This window comes from Carassius gibelio, chromosome A9 (assembly GCF_023724105.1).
Source record: "Carassius gibelio isolate Cgi1373 ecotype wild population from Czech Republic chromosome A9, carGib1.2-hapl.c, whole genome shotgun sequence".
Lineage (NCBI taxonomy): Eukaryota > Metazoa > Chordata > Actinopteri > Cypriniformes > Cyprinidae > Carassius > Carassius gibelio.
In genome coordinates, this window is record NC_068379.1 from 5853081 (window position 1) to 5874449 (window position 21369).

Consider the following 21369-nt stretch of genomic DNA (forward strand, 5'->3'; position numbering starts at 1 on the left):
GGTTCGATGCCTTGCTCAAGGGCACCTAAGTTGTGGTATTGAAGGTGGAGAGAGAGCTGTTCATGCACTACCCCCACCCACAATTCCGTCAGGCCCGAGACTAGAAGAGTGAGCTTCAAACACAGGTTCAAACTTTTTGATGTCATGGACTCCCAAATATAACACTCCCTTGTTAGGGACCCTCTTCCTGAAATATAAAGACAACTTTTATGTATAAACACCCATTTACATTGTGTATATTAGTGAAATGTGCGGTGGTGTGATATTATAAAAACAACAAAATTAAAGTAATAATTAGCTTTTATATTGTCATTGTTGTTCAAATATATTTCTCCTATTCACACTAATACAAGTGAACCGTCTTATATATGCAGTCTGTTCTAAGAACTCGTCAGATGAGGCAATCCCAGAATGCATTGCAACATATATTTTATTCAAATAAACACTTGAGTATGAAGTTGTAAGCTCAACGAAACACTAAAAGTGCAGTCGCATTTAAAGCTGTTTGCTGAAATTTCTAATTGGAATTTGTGCAATTGGTATTTTCACACAAGGACGAAAAAGTTGCACATACAAATTCCACTCAGTTGGTTTGCAAGTTTATTATACATTATGCTACTGGCAATAGACAGTGGACCTTTTTTCTACTGACTTTAACACAGACCTCTACTGGAATCGATTACATCTATTTTACGCTCCACGAGGAGCATTTGTATGACAACGTGCAGTTGAAGTTTCATTCTCCTTACATTCAGATTGTAGAAAAAAAAATCGACATCAGTCACTATTCTGCATTGATGGGAGTAACTCCAAAAAATGTTTAATACATAGCGGTAGTCCTTTGGTGACTCCGTTAAAGGAGTCATATGATTCAAGTTTTCCTTTCTCTTTGGAGTATTACAAGCTGTTCATGAATAGATAAGATCCTTAAAGTTGCAAAGTCTCAAACCCAAAGAGATATTCCTTATAAGAAATAAGACTCATTCACACCCTCCTAAAATGCCTTGTTTAAACACGCCCCCACATGTCTACATCACGGTGTGGGAAGTTTGGAATAACGACGCCTCCAAATGTTCACGCAAAGAAAGAATGCTTACAAACACACATGTAAACATTGACATCGGTGGCTTTCCATATGACAGCATGCTGCATGCTTTCTTTAGTTTTTTTGTTTGTTATTGTTGTTGTTGTTTTTCAATCATACAAGACACTTCAGGACTGTGATCGGTTCACACTCAAATCTGATACCGCCCACATCACAAAGCATAATGTCAACGGCCAAACAAAAATATAAGCTTCGCTACCTCAGTGGTTCTGAGTGTCCTGTGATCTCCTGGAAATCAGTCATGTGAAGTGTAAACTTTGCATAGTGATATTTATTCATCTATCAGCAGATGGTCCAGACCGAGGACAAACACATTGCCAGCTAACACCCGGAGGACGCCCCGGCACAGATGAGGGAAAAAGCGTTAAAAATTAATGAATGACCTCGAGGACAGTGTGTTATTATCCTCCATGCCACTCGTTTCTGAAGTCGGTCTGATGTTTTGTTAGCGTTATGGTGCCATTTAGATGAGTTGCTTGTGAAGCAGGGTCGCGGGTGATCTCTACAAAAGGCTTTTAACGATGTCTCTGCTCGATACAAGGTGGAGGGAGATGAAAAGCAGACTGTGACTCTGAGTTTGGCCCCTCAATTAGCACCCAGCGGTAGCTCTCAGGGTATAAATAGTCTCTAGGCTTTGAAGCCCTTTCTGATGCCTCATCTGATATCAATGCATCCAAATGGTCATGCATTTTGCCGGGCTAATGGATAAAAACAACAATAAAACACCCCTCGTTCTCCGCAAACCACCTTTCAGCTGTGGGTTGTAAATAACAGACACTAATGTCACCTACTTGACAGAGGTGATGAAAACAAGCTGAACGTAGCGGATATAATCTTCAGCTCTCCATTAACTCTGATTCTCTTTGCTGTTTTGGAACAAAGATGATCTGGAGATGGAGGGCAATGGTTCAATTATGGCAACAGGAAAGCGTTGAAACCAAACAGTTGTGCTCGACGTTTGTAAAACTCGCCTATTCAGGATGGGAAACTTTTGTGACCTCCTGATTCAGATTGAATTAAATTCAGTAAGTTTCAGTCTGATTCCATTCAGTTCATCTACATTTTTTGCAACATTAAAGGAGTTTACGGGAATCATGGCCAAATTAAATGTAAAGATTTTACTTAAAGCATTTAAGCTTAGATTGCTTGTCACAAAATGTTGGTTGTCTTTAACATGTTAAACAATTGTACAGTTGTTTTTACATCCAATAGGTTACCCAATCAAAATAGGTGTAATTTACATATAAAAATCGGTACACTACCATTCAAAAGTCTGAAAACATGTTTTAATGTTTTTAAAAGAAGTCTCTTTCGCTCACCAAGGCTACATTTATTTGGTCAAATATACAGGAAAAAAGCTATAAAATTGTGAAATAGTATTTCAGTTTAAAATAGCTCTTTTCTATTTGAATATATAGTAAAAATATATTGTAATTTATTCCTGTGATGTTAACCTGAATTTTCAGCATAATTTCTCCAGTCTTCAGTGTCACATGTTCTTCAGAAATCATTCTAATATTCTGATTTGCTGCTCTAAAAATCTTAAGTTTTACGTTTTTTCCAATATGCTTTTTTTAATATATATATATATATATATATATATATATATATATATATATATATATATATATATATATATACACTTTAGAAGTATTTTATCTATTTAGTGCATCCTTGCTAAATAAAAGCATTTCTCAAAAAAGAAAATCGCACAGACCTGAAACTGTAGTGTATAGCAGTTGCCAGAAGATAGAAAATTGTTGTTTTAACATCATTATACCTATTTTTGGTGAAAGAAACGTTGCCAAGCCTCAATGAATTTGATGGATGAATGAAGAAATGGAATAAAAATGTACTCCTGTCTGTTGTTCTAAAGGTTAAAGCTGTGAAGATGGGACATATCCTGGTAATAGATGAAGCTGATAAAGCCCCCACAAATGTCACCTGTATCCTGAAGACACTGGTGGAGAGTGGAGAGATGATCCTGGCAGATGGAAGAAGAATAGTGTCAGGTGAAATGGACAGAGAGGACCAAACGCATTCCATGTCACAAACCCATCACCGACAGTCTTTAAAACAGGAATCCTTCTTTGATTTCCACAGATCCACTGGAAGCAGCCGGAAGGCCTAATGCCATACCCATGCATCCAGACTTCCGCATGATTGTTTTAGCAAACCGCCCTGGCTTTCCGTTTTTGGGGAATGACTTCTTCGGAGCACTTGGTAAGTCCATGAATGGCCAATCAGAATCAAGGATCCCAGAAAGCGATGTTAATACTGTTTCTTTTTTTGATGATTTAATGGTTTACTCTTTCAGGGGACATATTTAGCTGCCATGCAGTGGACAACCCCAAACCTCAGGCTGAGTTTGCCATGCTGAAGCAATATGGACCTGATGTTCCTGATGCAATCCTACAGAAACTGGTGGCTGCCTTTGGAGAGCTCCGGGCCATGGCTGACCAGGGAACAATCACCTACCCCTACTCTACACGAGAAGTGGTCAACATTGTAAAACACCTGCAGGTAATGAGCTGATAGGTCAACAGTCAGGTCAAATCCCCACAATACATTAAACTCTCTTGGTTTAAGGGTGTTCCCTCCTTTTAAAAATTCAGGCTTTGTATCGGTGATGAACTGCGTGTTGTTTAATAGATGAGGTTGAGTGACCCTATGTCTGAGATGAAAGGTGCTGCACGAGAGAGAGAGAGAGAGAGAGAGAGAGAGAGAGAGAGAGAGTGTGAGAGTGTGTGAGGAGAGGCCCATAAATTATCACCCTCAAGTCATCCTAGGTGTGTATGACTTTCTTCTTTCAGTCAAATCCAGTCGGAGTTATATAAAAAATTGTCTTTGATCTTTCAAGCTGTTTCATGGCAATCAGCGGGTGTTGCATGCATCAGTCCAAATGAAATGAAAAAAAAGCGCCCATCCATAAAAAAAAAAAAGGCCTCCTTTAGTGAATCGAGGCATCTTTGTAAGAAATATGTCCATATTCAAAACGTAATAATCACTTTAATATAGGCGGAGATGTTTTAATCACAACGTGTCTCACTTCAACAACAACAACAACATCATAATAGATTATCACAGTTTGATCCAATGTATTAATTTTTGTGCATTAGAAATTAATAAATGCTGACTCTATTCAGTTGCACCTAGTAAAAATTTGCATTTTTAATTTTTCAACTGGTGCAAAAAAAAAACTAAAGTGAACTACATTTATTATTTCTAACATTTAATTAAATTTGCATTATTGTTGTGAATCAACTAGACAACAACTACACAACAGTTTTCCCCGAAGTGATGTTTGCTGATAATATAACAGTTTAAACCAAATCAAATGCATGAATTGATATGACTTAGGAGTTCCTCAAATGACTTAGGAGTGCCTCAAGGGTCAGTTCTAGGACCGTTATTATTTTCACTGTATATAAATGATCTCCCATATTGCTGTCAGGGTTTAAATTGCCAGCTTTATGCTGATGACACAGTTATCCATGTGTCAGCAAAAACAACTGCACTGGCTGGGCAGCAGTTAACACAGGCTTTACATTACATCTCAAGATGGCTTCAGCTGTCCCATTTAACTCTAAACCTTCTCAATGTGTTTTTCTATCAAATAGAGGTCCTCTGACAGCATCTTTGAGGTTCATTTAGACCATGAACCCATTCACGAGGTTCATGAAACGAAATACTTGGGCATAATATTGGATAAACACCGGCAGTTTCAAAGTCAAGTAAATCATGTTTGCAGGAAAGTCAAATCAAATCTGAACTGTTTTCGTTTTATTCGAGGAGAGTTGTCACATCACGCGGCTTTATTGTTTATGCATGCAATGCATTTGTCTGACAGCATGGTCACAAACATTAGTGTCCACTTTGAAACCAGTTATTTCTCTATATAAGCAGGCAGTTAAGATATTTGACAAAAAACAATGAGATGGCATCATTGTGATATCATACAAAAGCATAAGCTTTTTACTTTTGAAAATTTGGTAAATTGTAGTATTTTGAAATTGACTTTTAAATGTTTGAACAACTGTGTCTCACCACTGTTCTCTGGCCTCATGGAGAGGCGTCAGGGCTCTTTTAGACCTTCTACCAGAGCCTCAGTTAGTGGGGATTGTGTGCTCCTGAAGTTTAGAACATCTTTTGGACAGTCTAGCTTCTCCTTCAGAGGGGCTACACTATGGAACTCTCTCCCCACTGGATTCAAATTGCAGAACGATATTAACATCTTCACCAGAGAGCTCAAACAGTGGCTTAAATTGGTCCAAATGTGTTCTCCTGTGTAAACCGTGACGTGTTTTGTTTAACAATGTGTTGTTTCTGTTGTAAAAGCCCCTATGGACAGGTGTTGAAAATTAGCACATGTGCTATAACACTTTAAACAATGCATCTGGTTTATCCAATGTTATTGCTATGTCCATATTAAATAAATAAATAAAAATATATTGAAAATCGTCAAAATGTTTTTAGCTATGTCGCCCAGCTCTACTCCTGTCCTTCCATAAACATGCACAAGATGTGGAAAAGACTTCTTTGAATAGATCGTCCGACCAGGCTGAAAGCATTTTAATTAACATGTGTAACTACCCATCGCTCACTGGAGATCACAGTCAATGAGCAGCATTGCACAGCTCAGCCTGGGCAAATGAAACCGTATGGATTTTCTGCTCACAGGTGGTTGCCCGGTCACTTTTTTTTAGGTATCTGATGAATATGATTTCGACCAGTCTTTCAGGAAAGCTAGCTTGTTTTACCACCTATTAACCTTGATTTTGGCTTAATAATGAGTCTTTCTGGGAGATTAGTTTTTTTTTTCTAAAGCTTCTGTTTGTGGATAGCAGGTCATTTCCTGGGTCGTATATTGTCTGTAGTTTTCTAAGACTTAAAAAGCCAACAGAGAAGTACTGTTGACAGTGATATAATTTTGAATTTGTATTTATTTTAAACTGAATTTCATTAAATTACTCATTCTGGTGTAACATCCTGTGTGTTGTGGCCAATTAAAAGTCTTGAATGTTTTATCTTTTTCTCCTATATGATGTTTTGCGGATAGTAATTGATAAAATAAAATGAGAGTGCTCTTAAAATGCCTGATTATGACTTAACCCTTTTGTTTCATGGCTTACTTTCCTTTTTTTCCAGAAATTTCCAGACGAGGGCTTGGCCAATGTGGTGAGGAATGTGTTTGACTTTGACTCCTATAACAAGGACATGCGTGAGGTGCTGATCTCAGCGCTGCACAAGCATGGCATTCCCATCGGAGCCAAACCTACCAGCGTACACCTGGCCAAGGAGTAAGAGCTCAGCTCCTATTGCCCCTTTACTGTCTCCGAATGCAGCATCATGACCAAATATCAAGTTCTCTAATAAACACACTGTGCTGGACTAATGTAACTACATGTAGAAGGGGATCTGCTCTGCGTGGTCCTCAAACCGTACACTTGAACAAATGTATTTGTTATAAGGTGAAGTGTGCCATTTTTGCAGCAGTAGTGACACTAAATACAAAGTTCTGTCACAGAACTCTAGATTGTGCAGGCCGATTTCTAACTCAATCTGAAATAATTATGTCATCATTCACATGGCCCTGCTGATTGGTTTCTTTTTCGCATCAGCAACCGATAAGCTTGCTGCTCAAATGCTCGGCTAGTGCTTACATTAGCAGATGCAGCATGGTTCAGAAACCCTCCCCCTTCCCCAGCTCCACCTGTATAGATCTGCTATGAGTTCATTTCATGTATGTTATACAGTGGGGCTCGAAAGTTTGGCCACCCCTTGCAGAATCTGTGAAAATATGAGTAATAAGAGAGATCATACTAAATGCATGTTATATTTTATTTAGTACTGTCCTGAGTGTGATATTGTGCATAAAAGATATTAACATTTATTCCACAAGACAAAAAAAATGCTGAAATTATTAAAATAACCCTACTCAAAAGTTTAGGAACCCTTGGTTCTTAGTACTGTGTTCTGTTACCTGATGATCCACGACTGTCTTTCTGTTTTGTGATGGTTGTGCATGAGTCCCTTGTTTGTTCTGAACAGTTAAACTGAGCAGCGTTCTTCAGAAAAATCTTTAAGGTCCTGCAGATTCTTCAGTTTTCCAGCATCTTTGCATATTTGAACCCTTTCCAGCAGTGACTTTATGATTTTGAGATGCACATTATCACAATGAGGAAATTTAAGGGACTCAAACACAACTATTTAAAAAGATTCAAACATTCACTGATGCTCCAGAAGGAAACAAGATGCATTAAGAGCTGGGGGTGAAAACTTTTGAACACGATGAAGATGGCCAAATTTTTCTTATTTTGTTGAAATTGTTTTCCATTTAGTTCTGCCCTTCGTAAGCAACAGAAGATACTTGTATGTTTCCCGGTACACAAATTAAGTACAATTTACCTTGATCTTCAAATTCCAAAAGTTTTCACCCCCAGCTCTTAATGCAGCTTGTTTCCTTCTGGAGCATCAGTGAATGTTTGAATCTTTTTAAATAGTTGTGTTTGAGTCCCTCAAATGTCCTCCGTGTGATAAGGTGCAACTCAAAATCATAAAGTCACTGCTGGAAAGGGTTCAAATCTGCAAAGATGCTGGAAACTGAAGAATCTGCAGGACCTTAAAGATTTTTCTGAAGAACGCTGCTCAGTTTAACTGTTCAGAACAAACAAGGGACTCATGCACAACCATCACAAAACAGAAAGACAGTCGAGGATCATCAGGTAACAGCACACAGTATTAAGAACCAAGGGTTCCCAAACTTTTATGTACAATATCTCACTCAGGACAGTAGTAAATAAAAAATAACATACATTTAGTATGATCTCTTATTTTTTGAAAATTACTCATATTTTCACAGATTCTGCAAGGGGTGCCCAAACTTTCGATCCCCACTGTATATGGGGGTTATTTCATATACAGCAGCAGAATTTCTTACATGCTCACAGCAGCATGTCTGTGGATGTATTGGCAGTAGCTAATTTCAGTACTTGCTCTGCCATAGCAGCAGTGTAGCAGATGTATTCCACTTAGATTAAACACATTAACATTGCCATATATATTACCATAACTTTCCAAAATCATGACAGAGATAGAACTGCACAATGGCAGTTTGCCCTGCCCTAAACTCACACCATTGGTTGAGTCAGTGTTGTTGTGTCTAGCCCAGTTGGACTGCACAAATTTCTAGGATCATAAAAATTGCAAACTTCACCTTTAACAGATGCTTTGATCTCATAAGCTGCTTATTTCATTGAAGGTGCAATAGAAGAAACCCTAAACATACTTGAATTCAGACTCAGAAATAACTGAAAACTTGATTGCCAGCATCTGGTTAGTGTTTAAACGATATGAACGATTTTGGGCAAATTTCAATCGGAAGTGAGCACCACTATACCCTGTTCTTTCGTGAAGAGCAGAGCACTTAAAGTGGACAATCTGGCGAGTTGTTTTTTGGTGCACACTTGGAAAAGGGCAGTTAAAAACAACATAATTTGTCCGAGTGCCCCTTTCACTGTTTGGAGCATTATACAACATCTAATATAAGTCTCATTTAATAACGGTCATTTCATTTGCTCAGTGTTGTATATCATCCCATTCAATAAAGGAAATTATTTGTTTCTTCCGTCTCATATTTGTCTTATTTCACTTGCTTTTGAGTGTTTTGCCATCTGGTTTATACAATTTGTTATATTTTATACGAAATACTGTAAGTGAAGAAACAAATATTTCCTTTTGAATGATATAATGACCTTTTTTAAGGGAGCATTTGAAAGATTAAATGTTAATGCTTACCAAGGCTGCAATTATTTTGTAAAAAAAGAAAAATAAAATGCAGTAAAAACCGTAATATTGTGACATATGACATTTTAAAATAACCATTATCTATTTGAATATATTTTAAAATAAAATGTAATCCTGTGATGCAAAGCTGAATTTTCAGCATCAGTGCTCCAGTCTTCAGTGTCACATGATCTTTCAGAAATCAGTCTAATACACTGATTTACTGCTCAAGAAACATTTATTATCATCAATGTAGAAAACCGTTGCGTTGCTTTAAAATGTTTGTGGAAACCATGATACATTTTTCAGGATTCTTTGATGAACAAAACATTCAAAAGAACAGATTTTATGTGAATTGGATATATTTTGGAATGTTCTAAATGTCTTTACTGTCACTTTTGCTTGATTCAGTACATCTAGAATTTTTATTTATTTTTTTATATAAAACATCCTGTTACTAATGGTACATTGATTAATTAAATTACATCAGAAGTGCTTTAATGCTGTTTTGTATTTATATTTTAGGGGAATGATATCTCATCCCATCTGCTTGAATTGCAGAGTAGTGCAGTAATGTTTTCTCTGGGAATAGTAACAGAGCAATAACCAGATGTGTAACTACAACCTGAATATCAATGAACTCAAAGCCACTACAGAGACAGCAGAATGAAACCGTGGCCTCCATTTACATGCACATCATTTTCCTGCTTAGGTCCAAGTTTGATGTGCACGTAAAAATCTAGATGTGACGGTCAACTTTTGCTCAACCCAATAAAAAGACACCGTTTAAGGTGTTTCCAAGATCAATATCTTGTCATAATCAGAGCAAGATTGAAATTTCACACATTTGGTGTAAAGACAATCACCAGATTCCCTTTTCCCAGGTTACCATTGCCAGATTGTAAGATGGCGGGCTACTGGACCATCAGTCAGGGTGCAAGTACACGCCGAAAGCTGCTGTGTCCAACAGAGTCTCATCAGATAGATATCAAGGTATCACGACCCTTTCTATTTACAATATTTCAAAGCCATTATTAGCATATCGCTAACTTAATGCTGTGGTTCTCCTCAGGGCCCAGTGTTTCTGCGGGTTCAGAGTTATCCTTCTGAGAGGCACGAGTCCAGATCTGTCAGCTTCACTGAGGAACAGGCTCACTGGCAGATTCCCATGAACGAGGTCAACATCGTCTGCGACGTCACCACTGCTAACGGTAGGCTAAACGCCGATGATATTGCAGTTAGTCTCTGACATCGAATGAATCTGGAATTATTTTGAAAGTAAGTCATTGTGTTCCCTCATAGATTCCATTTACGTGGCCACATGTAACCCTGTGTCGCTGTATGCTATGAAGGAGAAAGGAGACTCCGTCCAGTGCATCGAGCTCTATGACATCTTCCCCCGGACCATCAGTGGAGTCTGGCAGCCCTTCGTCTCTGTGGCAGCACTGGGCAACCCGCTGCAGGACCAGGTGCTGCTCCATGAAGAACAGGTGTGTGTGTGTGTGTCTCTTCTACACGGACACTTCACATGAAAGCATTGCCCTCCTCTTTCTGTCATTACCGATCCATTTACAGGTGTCATTCCTGCCCTGAGGTTCATCTGAGACATGCTGTTATTATCTGAGCATGGTAACAGAAGATTATCAATAGATGCATCATTTCCACTAAACCTGTGAGGGGGAAACAATGTCTAATAATAGCTGATGGAAAAAGTGTTAGTGTTGTGAAATAGAGATTTGAGCTAATAGATCTAGATTTTGTCTATTCTTAAAATCTTAATCATGGTTTACCAAATCACACACTTAAAGGGATAGTTCTCCCAAAACTTGAATCATTCTCTCACCGTCATGTCCTTCCATAAGAATTTAATTCATCTTAGTAACAACAACTGAAGATTTATTTAAGGGAATCTGAAAGATTATGTCCCTCCTTTGAAAGTCTGCTTGGCTAAAACATTTCAAAAAGTTCATTGTAAAAGTAATTTGCATGCATGCATAAAGCTGTTCAAATTATAAACAGAAGTTCAAATGTGCTTACTTGAGGTGCGAGAACCAATGAGGTTTGTTCTTGCATGCCACACAAGCACATTTGAACTTCTGTTCACCATATTTGATGTGCTCTATGTATGTGTTTTATCAGTGTTTATATAGCCTAAATAAAGCTATTTGTCATATGAAGCAATTGTGCCTCTTCAGAACACATGGGTTAAATCGCTAACCTCAAAGTTTTGGTTGCATTGACTTTGAAAGGAGAGACTGAAATCTCTCAAGTTTCATTCAAATATCTTCATATTTATTTATTTTTTTTTTGGGGGGGGGGGCTACCCCACCCCTTTAATATAGTTTTGCACAACTATTTTTGTCTCTGAACATCAAAATTAAATAAGCTGTTTTTGATACTGTATCTTTAAAGGGATAGTTCCCCCCAAAATTACAATTCTGCAATCATCTAGGGGTCATTGCTCTTCTGGTGGTGAAAATAAAATAAAGGCTGTCTGGAACAGTGTGGCCTCTGACCAAAACGTCCCGTCTCAGCCCAACCCACCATCTGTCCAGAAGAGATGCAAGGCTTCTATTAATAACACAGACAGTATGTGGTGTGCACAAGCCAGGTCATAATAAAGACATTATACTGAAGATTTAACTGTGGGGGGGATTTAAGGCCTGCATCACCTTACCAACCTTTCCTGTGAAGGGTAACAGGCACTATACTTGAATAAAGTATTCATATCATATGTGAAAAGACATTTACATGTCTTAGTTGTAAAAAGGCCATGGTCAGATAGAGGCTGGAAAATGGTTGTGTAAAACGAAATTATGACTGTTCCTGGTGCATAAAACCTAGACATGAACCTAACATTATAAGTGTACCTCAGGGAATTAAATGAACTGATTTGGCCTTTTTCAGAACCGAACAGCATGAACACCTCTGTCTCGCTTTTGTAGGGCAACACCGTTCTGCATCTGGACCTGGTGACCGGTGCTGTGAGGAGACTGGTCCTGTCTCAGGACAAACAGGAGGAACCACCACGCAAGAGCTCAAACTGGTGGAGCAACAAAGAGAGTCAGGTGGGAACCTTTGTTCTTAACCAGGGGGCTTCAGCAAACCAAGAGTATTTCAATTCACACCTTTAAACAAAATGATTGAGAACCACTGCTCTAGAAAAACACATTTCTGCAGTGTTCCCAACCATCTCCCTATAACCAGGTGTGATGAACGTTAGTTTCAAGATCGGAGATTTATTATCCTATGTCACTTACAGTATGTTTTTTTTTTAAGCTTAGAAAATATGAAATATATTTTTTTGAGTGAGGATTTATTTTGATTTATTTAAAAATAATTTTTACATTTATATTGTATTATAATTTCATTAATTATTAGATTTCCATCAACTCACTCACTCCAGAAATTACAGCATTTGTTGTTTCATCACATCTGGCACAGTGTAAAATCAAACTATCGCATCTAATAATTGAACTTAATATTTTTTGTCGTCATTAGCCAGCATACAAAATGTGCAAGGAGTTTGCCCACAAGAACTGGTTCCTCTTCTACAAAGAAAATGGGTAGGTTACTGTCCCGTGATCATATGTGCACATGCAACTCTCACACTCTGTTCTGAATCCTAGTGAGCTGCCTACGTCGCTAGAATTTTTACATTTTCAAAGCAAAGCATCTCGTGTCCAAATTGTAAGACAGCATGCATAAAAACACAATTTTGTATGCCATGAATGTTGAGGCTTAGAAACATGCTGACAAGTCCACCATAAGTCCTCCATCCTTTTGATAAGTGTCAATGGCAAACTGTACAAATTCCAGAGCAAACTGCCTTCTAGAAATCTCATAATGTCCGAATGTGAAAGTCTGTGACATTCCTGTTTAGTTAGGATGCTGTCTTAGAAAGCAGCTGTCTGTGTAGGCTGTAGACTGCTAGCAGCTCATCAGGTTTCGGCTCTGACCTACTGATTTACACTCTGCTCTCGTTGGACAGGAGTCAGCTGGATGTTGTCGATGTGCTAGAAGGTCAGGTCCACACCATCTCCCTCCCCATCAATCTCAAAGCTGTGTTCCTGGTGGCTGAAGACCGCTGGCTGCTTGTTGAGAGCAAGACTGACAGGTGCCGATGAAATTCAATCAGTGCTGCACTGAAATTAGAACAATTCCTCCATGTTTAGTTGTTTGCACACATTGCTCAGACTTGGAAAAGGGTGTTTTCCTTTTTAGAGGTTATATAAGAGTATTTTCTTTAACTGATACGCTGGTACGTCTTTAACTAAATGTGCTGCCATTATGTGCAGGAAGTTCCTGTTGACCAAGCCCATGCACATGGGCGCAGAGGACACGGGAGTGTGCCAGCTGCACGCCATCAGTGAAGACGCGGTTAACACCGGCTTTGGCACCAGCTCAGGTGAACTACTCTTATCACTTATTGGCCAGAACGGCCATTCAGAGGTGACTCTGTGTTGTTGCCGTCCAATCAGGGCCAGAGAGAGCTCCTCACACTTGTCAGTCACCATCTGTGATGCTTTGGCTAATGTGTCTATTTCACATCTGCTTTGACTGACACGGAGCCCGGGGGATTTTTAAAGTTAGATTCAGGACTTTTGCATGTGAATAAACTTTGGCATCACCGTTGATGGCTTGCCTGATAAATATGGTCTAAGACGCCGCCTGGTGTACAGAAATGTGCTTGCAAAACGAATGTGTTTAATCTTATTTATGCTTATTGCACTCTTCATTCTCACTCTTTACCTTTTTATTTTTTAGTCAAATCAAGTCACATTTATTTATATATCACTTTATATAATAGAGATCGTTTCAAAGCAACTACACCATAATAAACTTTTAAATAACTTTTTCAAATATGAGACTAATTCTAATTCTGCTGTAAAGCAGGCTCTAAAAGACAAAAGTAGTATTATTTATCTCAAGTGAGTTTAATGTTGATTCAGTTGACTTCAGTTCATTATGAAACTAATTAGGGGCCATTCAACAAAACCATATTTTGATTTGCAGTGGAATGGAAAAAAACTACTAATTTATTTTTTACTTTGCATTTAACAAAGAATACTGAAAAGAAATGTGTAATGCTTTCCACAAAAACATTAAGCAGCACAGCTCTTTTCAACATTGATAATAATATGAAATGTTTCCTGAGCAGCACATCAGCATATTATAATAATTTCTGAAGGATCATGTGACACTGAATACTGGAGTAATGATGCTGAAAATACAGCATGGCCACAAAAAAAAAAAAAAAAAAAAACATGTAAAAAGCTAGTTCCTCATTATAAGTGTTTGGTAGATAATATGAAAGCAGAGTTAATAATGCATTCAGAGGAGAGCTGAAGCTCGCAGGTCCTGATGGATGAAGCCAGTAAGTCCTGCACGCCTCATTTGTTAAAAGGTAAATGCTCATTTGTTTTAAAAAGGCCTGAAATAGCAGGTGAAATAAATTGCCGCTTTTTTGTTTATAAAGCCCATGAAATGCTGTTTATGGAAGATAAACGTCTTCTGATGAAGTACCCCTTGTTATTTCTCCTTCAGCACTTGTTCCTGGAGCATGAAGAACAGAAAGTCAGTTAATAACTCACAGTATCACTTATTGAGATGAATGTTGCTGTCATAAAGATAGACTAATAACTATACTCAGTGGGCATGGTACATCTAAAGTGTCAGACACACTTCAGCGTTTACTCAGAAAAAATGAGCATGTTTTTGATGACATCAAAAGTTCCCTTCAGCAGGATTGGGGTCATGGTAGAAACACTCTGAACCTTTTATGGGTTTAGCAGTGAGGGACACATTATCATCTGAGTGATGGTCCGACTGTGGTTGTGCTTCAGGGATGGAAGCCGCAGCTCCTCAGGAGGTGTCAAACGAGCAGCTGCCCAATGAGAACCTCAGCACTGTCCTGGGACAGAAGATCGTCTCTCCCAACCGCATCCTCTGTGACACGAGCACCTATGCTAATGTTATCTTGGGCTTCCCAGACCTCATGGTGGGTATGACACACGCCGTGGTAAAATACAGTTTAATTCTATACATCAGTGTTATGATGCATTTTGTGTCCAAATCTATTTCTTATTGAAGTGCACAATTCCTTTGAAATTTAAATGTTTGAATTTCTAATTTAGAATTTTTGAAGTGCACATTTATTTGATTTAGATTATCTTTTAACTGACATTTTTGGAGTCGTTATAATAAAATTTTTTGGTTATTTGTATACTGTAAATAATTTTAAAACTGTAAGAATCCAACACAAAGAGTTCATTTTTCCGCACATGTGTTTTAAACGGTGCATTTTTGTAAATAATATTATTATTATCATGTATACTCTTGTCAGACTCATTGACCCCTATAACAAGTTTTGTATTGTATTTGTACAGTCTCCAAATGAAGTATACAGCTTTAAGAGGTCTTCGCCCATAACAGAAGGTCGGGGACCTGATATGTTTTTCGGGACAAGTAAGCGAACCGGGCCAGCAAAGAGGGTCAACTGTGTCTGTCTGTTAGGGGCCAATCAAGTGGTCCGAGCACTGCCCCCTACACAAGTCCCATTGACTGAGATCTACCCCAAAGGTAAAACTCTGACACGTACACATCATATACAAATATACTGCTGCGTTTCTTATGATGATGATGGTTTTGATTGCCCAGCAGATGTCACACCACCCATGACTGCTGCTTACCTGGAAGTGACTGACCTGAACTCTAAGAAGCTCAAATACATCCCAGTCCCGAGGTACAGAGTCAGACGCTTTCATTAGACTCATTATCAATTATATCGTGACAGTGATGTTCGTCACTCACCTTGCGTCCATACAGGATGTAGAACAGATTTGGAGTAATGTAGCGTTACCAGTGGATCCTCTGCAGTGAATGGGTGCCGTCAGAATGAGAATCCAAACATCTGATAAAACATCACAATAATCCACACCACTCCATCCCATCAGTTAATGGTTAAAATAGTCCTCTAACCACAATATTGTTTTCTCCAGTGCGAAAGCTGTCTTTTCTGAGTCAAGAGAGAAATATGCAGAGATCGAGAACCGTTTACAAGGAAAAACAGTTTTAAACCAATATATTGTGGATTTTGATGTGAGAGGACAACAGGAGATATGGAGGAAGCATTTTTATGGATTCATATTTTGGTCAAAAGCAACTGTGTTTGCTTATTACAAACGTGTGGATTCGTTGTGGATGATTGTGAAATCAGCTGTTTGGACTCTCATTCTGACGGCACCCATTCACTGCAGAGCATCCACTGGTGAGCAAGTGATGTAATGCTACATTTCTCCAAATCTGTTCAGATGAACAAACAAACTCATCTACATCTTGGATAAATGTAAAAATTTTTACAAACTGTTTACTTAAAATGTTTACCTGACTGCCTTATTTTGTACTCTGGCTTCTGAAACTTTAACACCTTCTAGATCTAATATGTTCATTTGACCCTCATTTTTTTTGTTGATTTAAAAATGTATTGTAACAGGCCTTATATTTGGGTTGATGTAACTCTGTGTAAGGCAGCTGAGTGTCTTCCAGTGCTTCTGCTCACTGTCTGTCATGCTGATGTGTCCAGGAGCAGCTCCGTGTCTCCCTACACTGTGTGGATCTCAAAAGTCTCGGACACAGATGTAGTGATGGCTCCTCTGGGCTCTGGTGGAGTGGTGACTGTGGACATGGGAGGCTACGTCAGACTCTGGGAAACAGGCCTTGACAACCTGCAGCGCTCTCTGCTGGAGTGGAGGAACATGATCGGATCGGAAGATGGCAGGCCAGTCCAGGTAGGTGCATTACAAAAAACATATTAAGAGCAGGTCTGAGTCATATAAAATTAAGTTTTTTTAAAGGGGCCTAAAGACCTTTGTGTTATTGTGACTTTATGTTTATGACAAATAAGTAATTTCAGCCAGTTTTTTATGTTGTTGTTTTTTTTTTTTTGCTTGGTTTTCACCATTCCTTTTTTACTGCAGGAATAGCACACTTTGATTTTAGTCCTAAAACACAGAATTGTCTCAAACTTGTTGGACTTGAGCTGTTCAAAATATGCAGTTGCATTTCTTACCACGTGGTGGCGGACTTATGTAAGAAATGTTGTTTTACTTTATTTATTTATTTTGGTAAGGTTGTAAAATTGCTAAATTAGCAAAATAAGATATTCATTTTATGTCTGCGGTCGCTAGTGTTTCTTCCATCAAAAATAGCAGCAAACAGGTTAATCTGTTGGCGTCCGTACTTGTTGTTGTCATGAGATAATTCAAAAGTGTCTCCTGTATTGCATTTTCAAAGAAAAGCTATTAAGCGATACTCTCCAGCATTTAAATGCAGTCGTGTCACACACAGTACCATATGTGGTTTATCATGACACTCAAGATTGTGTTATCATGCTGCTGGTCTGGGGTTTTCTTTAACGGTCACAGTGTCTTGGATCCGCCCTCCACCCCTCCCCAGTCTCCACATCACACACAAACAAACACCCCCCTGCTTTCCATGATATCGGCATCGGCTGTCAAAAAAAAAAAAAAACACTAGTTAAAATTAAGTTATAAATGTTGAAATTTAGGATTAATTATTGTAACTGAAAGTCATATTTAGGTCAAAATTATCAGTTGTTTGTGAACTAAATCTGCTGTAAAGAGTGATGTATTTAAAGCTGCAGTAGGGAACTTTTGACGCTCTAGCGGTTAATAAACAGAACTGCTTGCGTCTTGCGGAAGGACATCGTAGCCGGAACTACTTCTCTCTGTTTATGTCTATGAAGAATCACAAAGGTACTGGGTTACTTCGCCGCGGTACCCCCGAAGCAATCTAAAATAGTCCGAATATAAACACTTATTGTAGGTGAACCCTAGTGATTCAGAACAAACTAAAAACACGGTTTGGAAAATGGATTCATGCTGTACTCGCTTATTATATACATTTTTCTACATTTTGAACACAAACAAAGTTACAGACCGCAGCTCTGATTGGTTGTTTTTTACCGGGAGCGATGGAGTTTCTGCAAATGGCAATAGGACACTGGGAGGAGCCAGAGGAGCTGGATTTTTTCACAGATTATCTGTCTCATATTCTACTGTCAGGACATAATGACAGGTTTAACAAATATTTAAAAAATATTTTTTTACAAAAGTTCCCCACAGCACCTTTAAGCCCACTGAAATGCTTGAATGTAGACGATGCAAACACATCAATCATGTAGATTTCATCTGGGGGGAAAAGAAAGGATGTGATGTTCAGAACATGGTAACTACAGTAATTATCAAAGTGGGAGGTCATGCCCTCTGGGGGAATTTGGCCACACACAAGGTTTGAGAAGAAAACAAATCATTTTGAAAATAATATTATATTTTCCTAAAAAAAAAACGTATACCTTATAATATATAACTGTGATGTTCTGCAAAACAACACACTTTAAAACTTTTTTCTTCCTGGTGAAGATCAGATGGTCAACTCAGTTTTTTCTCTCAGGTGCATCACAGTGTAAGCTTCACAGTGAACATACAGTAGTCCATAACAACAACAACAAATATATCTTGACTCCATATAGTGGTTATTTTGAGAAAATCCAAGGTATTTTGAGCAGAAGGATTATAAAAAAAATATGTGCTAATATAAAATTAAATTAAGTAGCCTATATACAATTGCTAAATATATCTTTTGGTAAATTTTTACTTAAGTACATAAAAAATCGAATCCGGCATGCAACTTTCTTTATAATCATAATGGTGATGTTCATTTAAGATCTTCATTTAATCAGTGTTATATGATGTTCTGCATGAGTTAACGGTGAGCATTCACCCCACACTCTTAAAAAAACGATGGCTCCGTGGAAAGACCTTTAACATCCAGAGAAACTTTCCATTGCACTAAAAAAAAACATTCTTTATAGTGGAAAAGAGTTCTTTTGGTTATTAAAATGTTCTTCATATATCACTAAATAAAAAAGGGTTTGAGAACTTTTCACTGAAAGTGACTGGAATCCCAAATGGTTCTTCTATGGCAATGTTGTGAAACCCTCTTTTTGGAAGCTGTATTTGGAAGATTGCGGTGACTCCAGGGTTTTTATTTCGGTTCAGGTTTGGCCGAGTCTAAGTGCTAAAGATGTTCTTTCATGTATTTGGCCTGGTCTTCAAATGTGAGAGTTTCTCTGTTGAAACTGTTACTGTAGAGAGTGATGGAAACATTCCTGTCCCAGACTCCTCCTCCAGGATCTGTGCCATCTCCTCATTCTCTCAGTCTCTGGAGCGTCTCGTTCCTCTGCTCCCCCTTTGGTCCTTCATCTCTCTCTCCATCATATTCTCAGCTCTCTCACACTTTCAGTCTATTGTGCAGCATTCTTGCTCCCAGAGGAGATGACTCTGTCTTCCACCCTCCCTCTGTGTATTAATCAGCTCATGCATTACCCACAATCCCCCAGTTCTCTTTACATGAGTTATGAGAAGCCCTTTGACCGTGAATCAGTTTCTCCTGCTGATGTGGCTGCCGTCACGTCCAAACATAATCAAAGAGCCGAAGCTGGCAACTGCATGGCTTTCAGTTCCATCACATTACTGCATCCTGTGAAACATCACATTCCTCTCAGCTCGTTAACTGAAAGCACATTGTAAACATCAGACAGGATACGCTCATTACATGACTCTGACCTCATCCCAACACATTGTCTGGTGAGAAATGCAGTGAACACCCACTTTTGCAGCAACCTATTACAAAAGAATCTGTCCCATCATTTTCTTCAAAGGCCTCTTTAGTAAAGATTCTGAGAAATAAATCAAAGCAGCCGGATCTGAGATTAACAAACACCGATTTGGAGCAAAAGCGATTTAAAATTCAGAACATAAAAGTACAAGACTTTTTTTTTTCTTCTTTTTAAAGAACTGGTCATTCCATAAAAGAGCCACTTATTCCATGAATGATGTAATCGAATCATAAGCAGCAATGAAATAATAAAATAAATAAAATATTGCATGTAAGTCATTGATTATGTGTAAAATACACATTAAGTTTATTGTAAAATATTCAAAGTATATCAAATTAAAATATATATTTTAACTTTTTTTTTTTTAACAGATATGTACAGAAACATCTGGGCTCAGGTTAGATCTGTTTTAAAGGTTTTACATGTTATCATTAAAAATCGAATTCTCTATGGAGAAAATGAATGGGATTTTTACTGTAATTTTGCATTACATATTTTGCTAACACTTTAGTAAAGGGACCAACTGTCATCATTAACTAGTTGTTATTAACACATTGTCTGTTTATTAGTACTTATAAAGCACATATTCTGCATGACCATATTCTACATCCCTAATCCTACCCCATACCTAAACTTAATAACTACCCTACTAACTATTAATAAGCAGCAAATTAGGAGTTTATTGAGGCAAAAGTCATAGTTAATGGTTTGTTAATAGCAAGAATTGGACCTTCAAATAACATGAGACCGATATTTCTTTCAAAACATTACAGAAATCTCACTAACCCCAAACTTCTGACGGGTGATGTAAGACTTTTTGACAGATGTTTAGTTTGCTGTGACTTTAAGAAGGTGGCCATCTGTTCACACCTGGTCTACAAAATCATGTCGCTTCAAATAAACTGATCCTCACACAATCAGTGTAGACAGACAGCGTATGGGAAAACATCTTCTAAACTTCTATTATGACTTCATGCAGAGTTGTCAATCATCTTGCCCCGATATCTGAGAACAGCACATCACAACTTTCCATAATTAAACAGCCTGAACGTCTGTTTTTCCCCCCAGACTTATGTCAGAGGTTTGGAATTTTGTTTTTGTTATTGCCAGAATTGTGAAAAAAAAACAAGCTCCCATACATACCTTGGAAATGAAAGTGAATAAAAATTCTGTCTGTATACGTTATGTGATTAAGGCTTAATTAAATGCAAAAGATTAATACTAGTCTAGGAAGGAAAAAGAAAAACACTTGACCAGAATGTTTGAAAAATATCAATACAGTGCTGAAAAAACTGTAATTAGCAAAGAAGTCTTAAAGGGACGGTAGTAAAACAGCCGGTTTAATTTTAAGGGTTAGAGAGAAGATCTAAAAGGATTGTGTAAATAAATTACCAATTTTTTTGATGCAACTAGCCATAAAAAAAATATATATTTTTTTATTTTATTAAAATGGCAACTAGCCATTAACATTGTAATTATTATTATTTATTTTTTTTACAAAAGTATAAAGCATATGCATTCAGAACTGTAGATTGGAGTGAAGACTAGATGTGGCTCTCACCATGTAAGGTGTGTGTGATATGTGTGTTTGCGTGAGGTATGATATTCAGAGTTACATGAGCAGTCACCTCTTGATGCTGATGCCTCGGTGTCATCTCTGTAACACAGACTTTCTCATCACCTCATCACCAGGCAGAGTTTTATGTAGTCTGAGCATTTTAACCTACTCCGTAAATGAAGGAAGCAAAGGTGCAGCTTTCTTTTCAATTACTGCTTG

General features: G+C 38.0%; 1 protein-coding gene across 1 annotated transcript in view; it reads left to right on the forward strand.

Moving 5' to 3' along the window:
• Positions 1-21369, forward strand: part of LOC128019522 (von Willebrand factor A domain-containing protein 8) — a 74417-nt gene that overhangs the window by 30380 nt on the left and 22668 nt on the right. Inside the window, exons 23-37 of the mRNA XM_052605539.1 lie at positions 2982-3117; positions 3209-3328; positions 3423-3628; positions 6254-6405; positions 9775-9883; positions 9963-10101; positions 10193-10380; positions 11836-11958; positions 12392-12456; positions 12882-13007; positions 13189-13298; positions 14737-14891; positions 15280-15472; positions 15554-15635; positions 16476-16680. Coding sequence (XP_052461499.1) covers positions 2982-3117; positions 3209-3328; positions 3423-3628; positions 6254-6405; positions 9775-9883; positions 9963-10101; positions 10193-10380; positions 11836-11958; positions 12392-12456; positions 12882-13007; positions 13189-13298; positions 14737-14891; positions 15280-15472; positions 15554-15635; positions 16476-16680 — 2109 coding nt within the window. The remainder of the gene's footprint in view (positions 1-2981; positions 3118-3208; positions 3329-3422; positions 3629-6253; positions 6406-9774; positions 9884-9962; positions 10102-10192; positions 10381-11835; positions 11959-12391; positions 12457-12881; positions 13008-13188; positions 13299-14736; positions 14892-15279; positions 15473-15553; positions 15636-16475; positions 16681-21369) is intronic.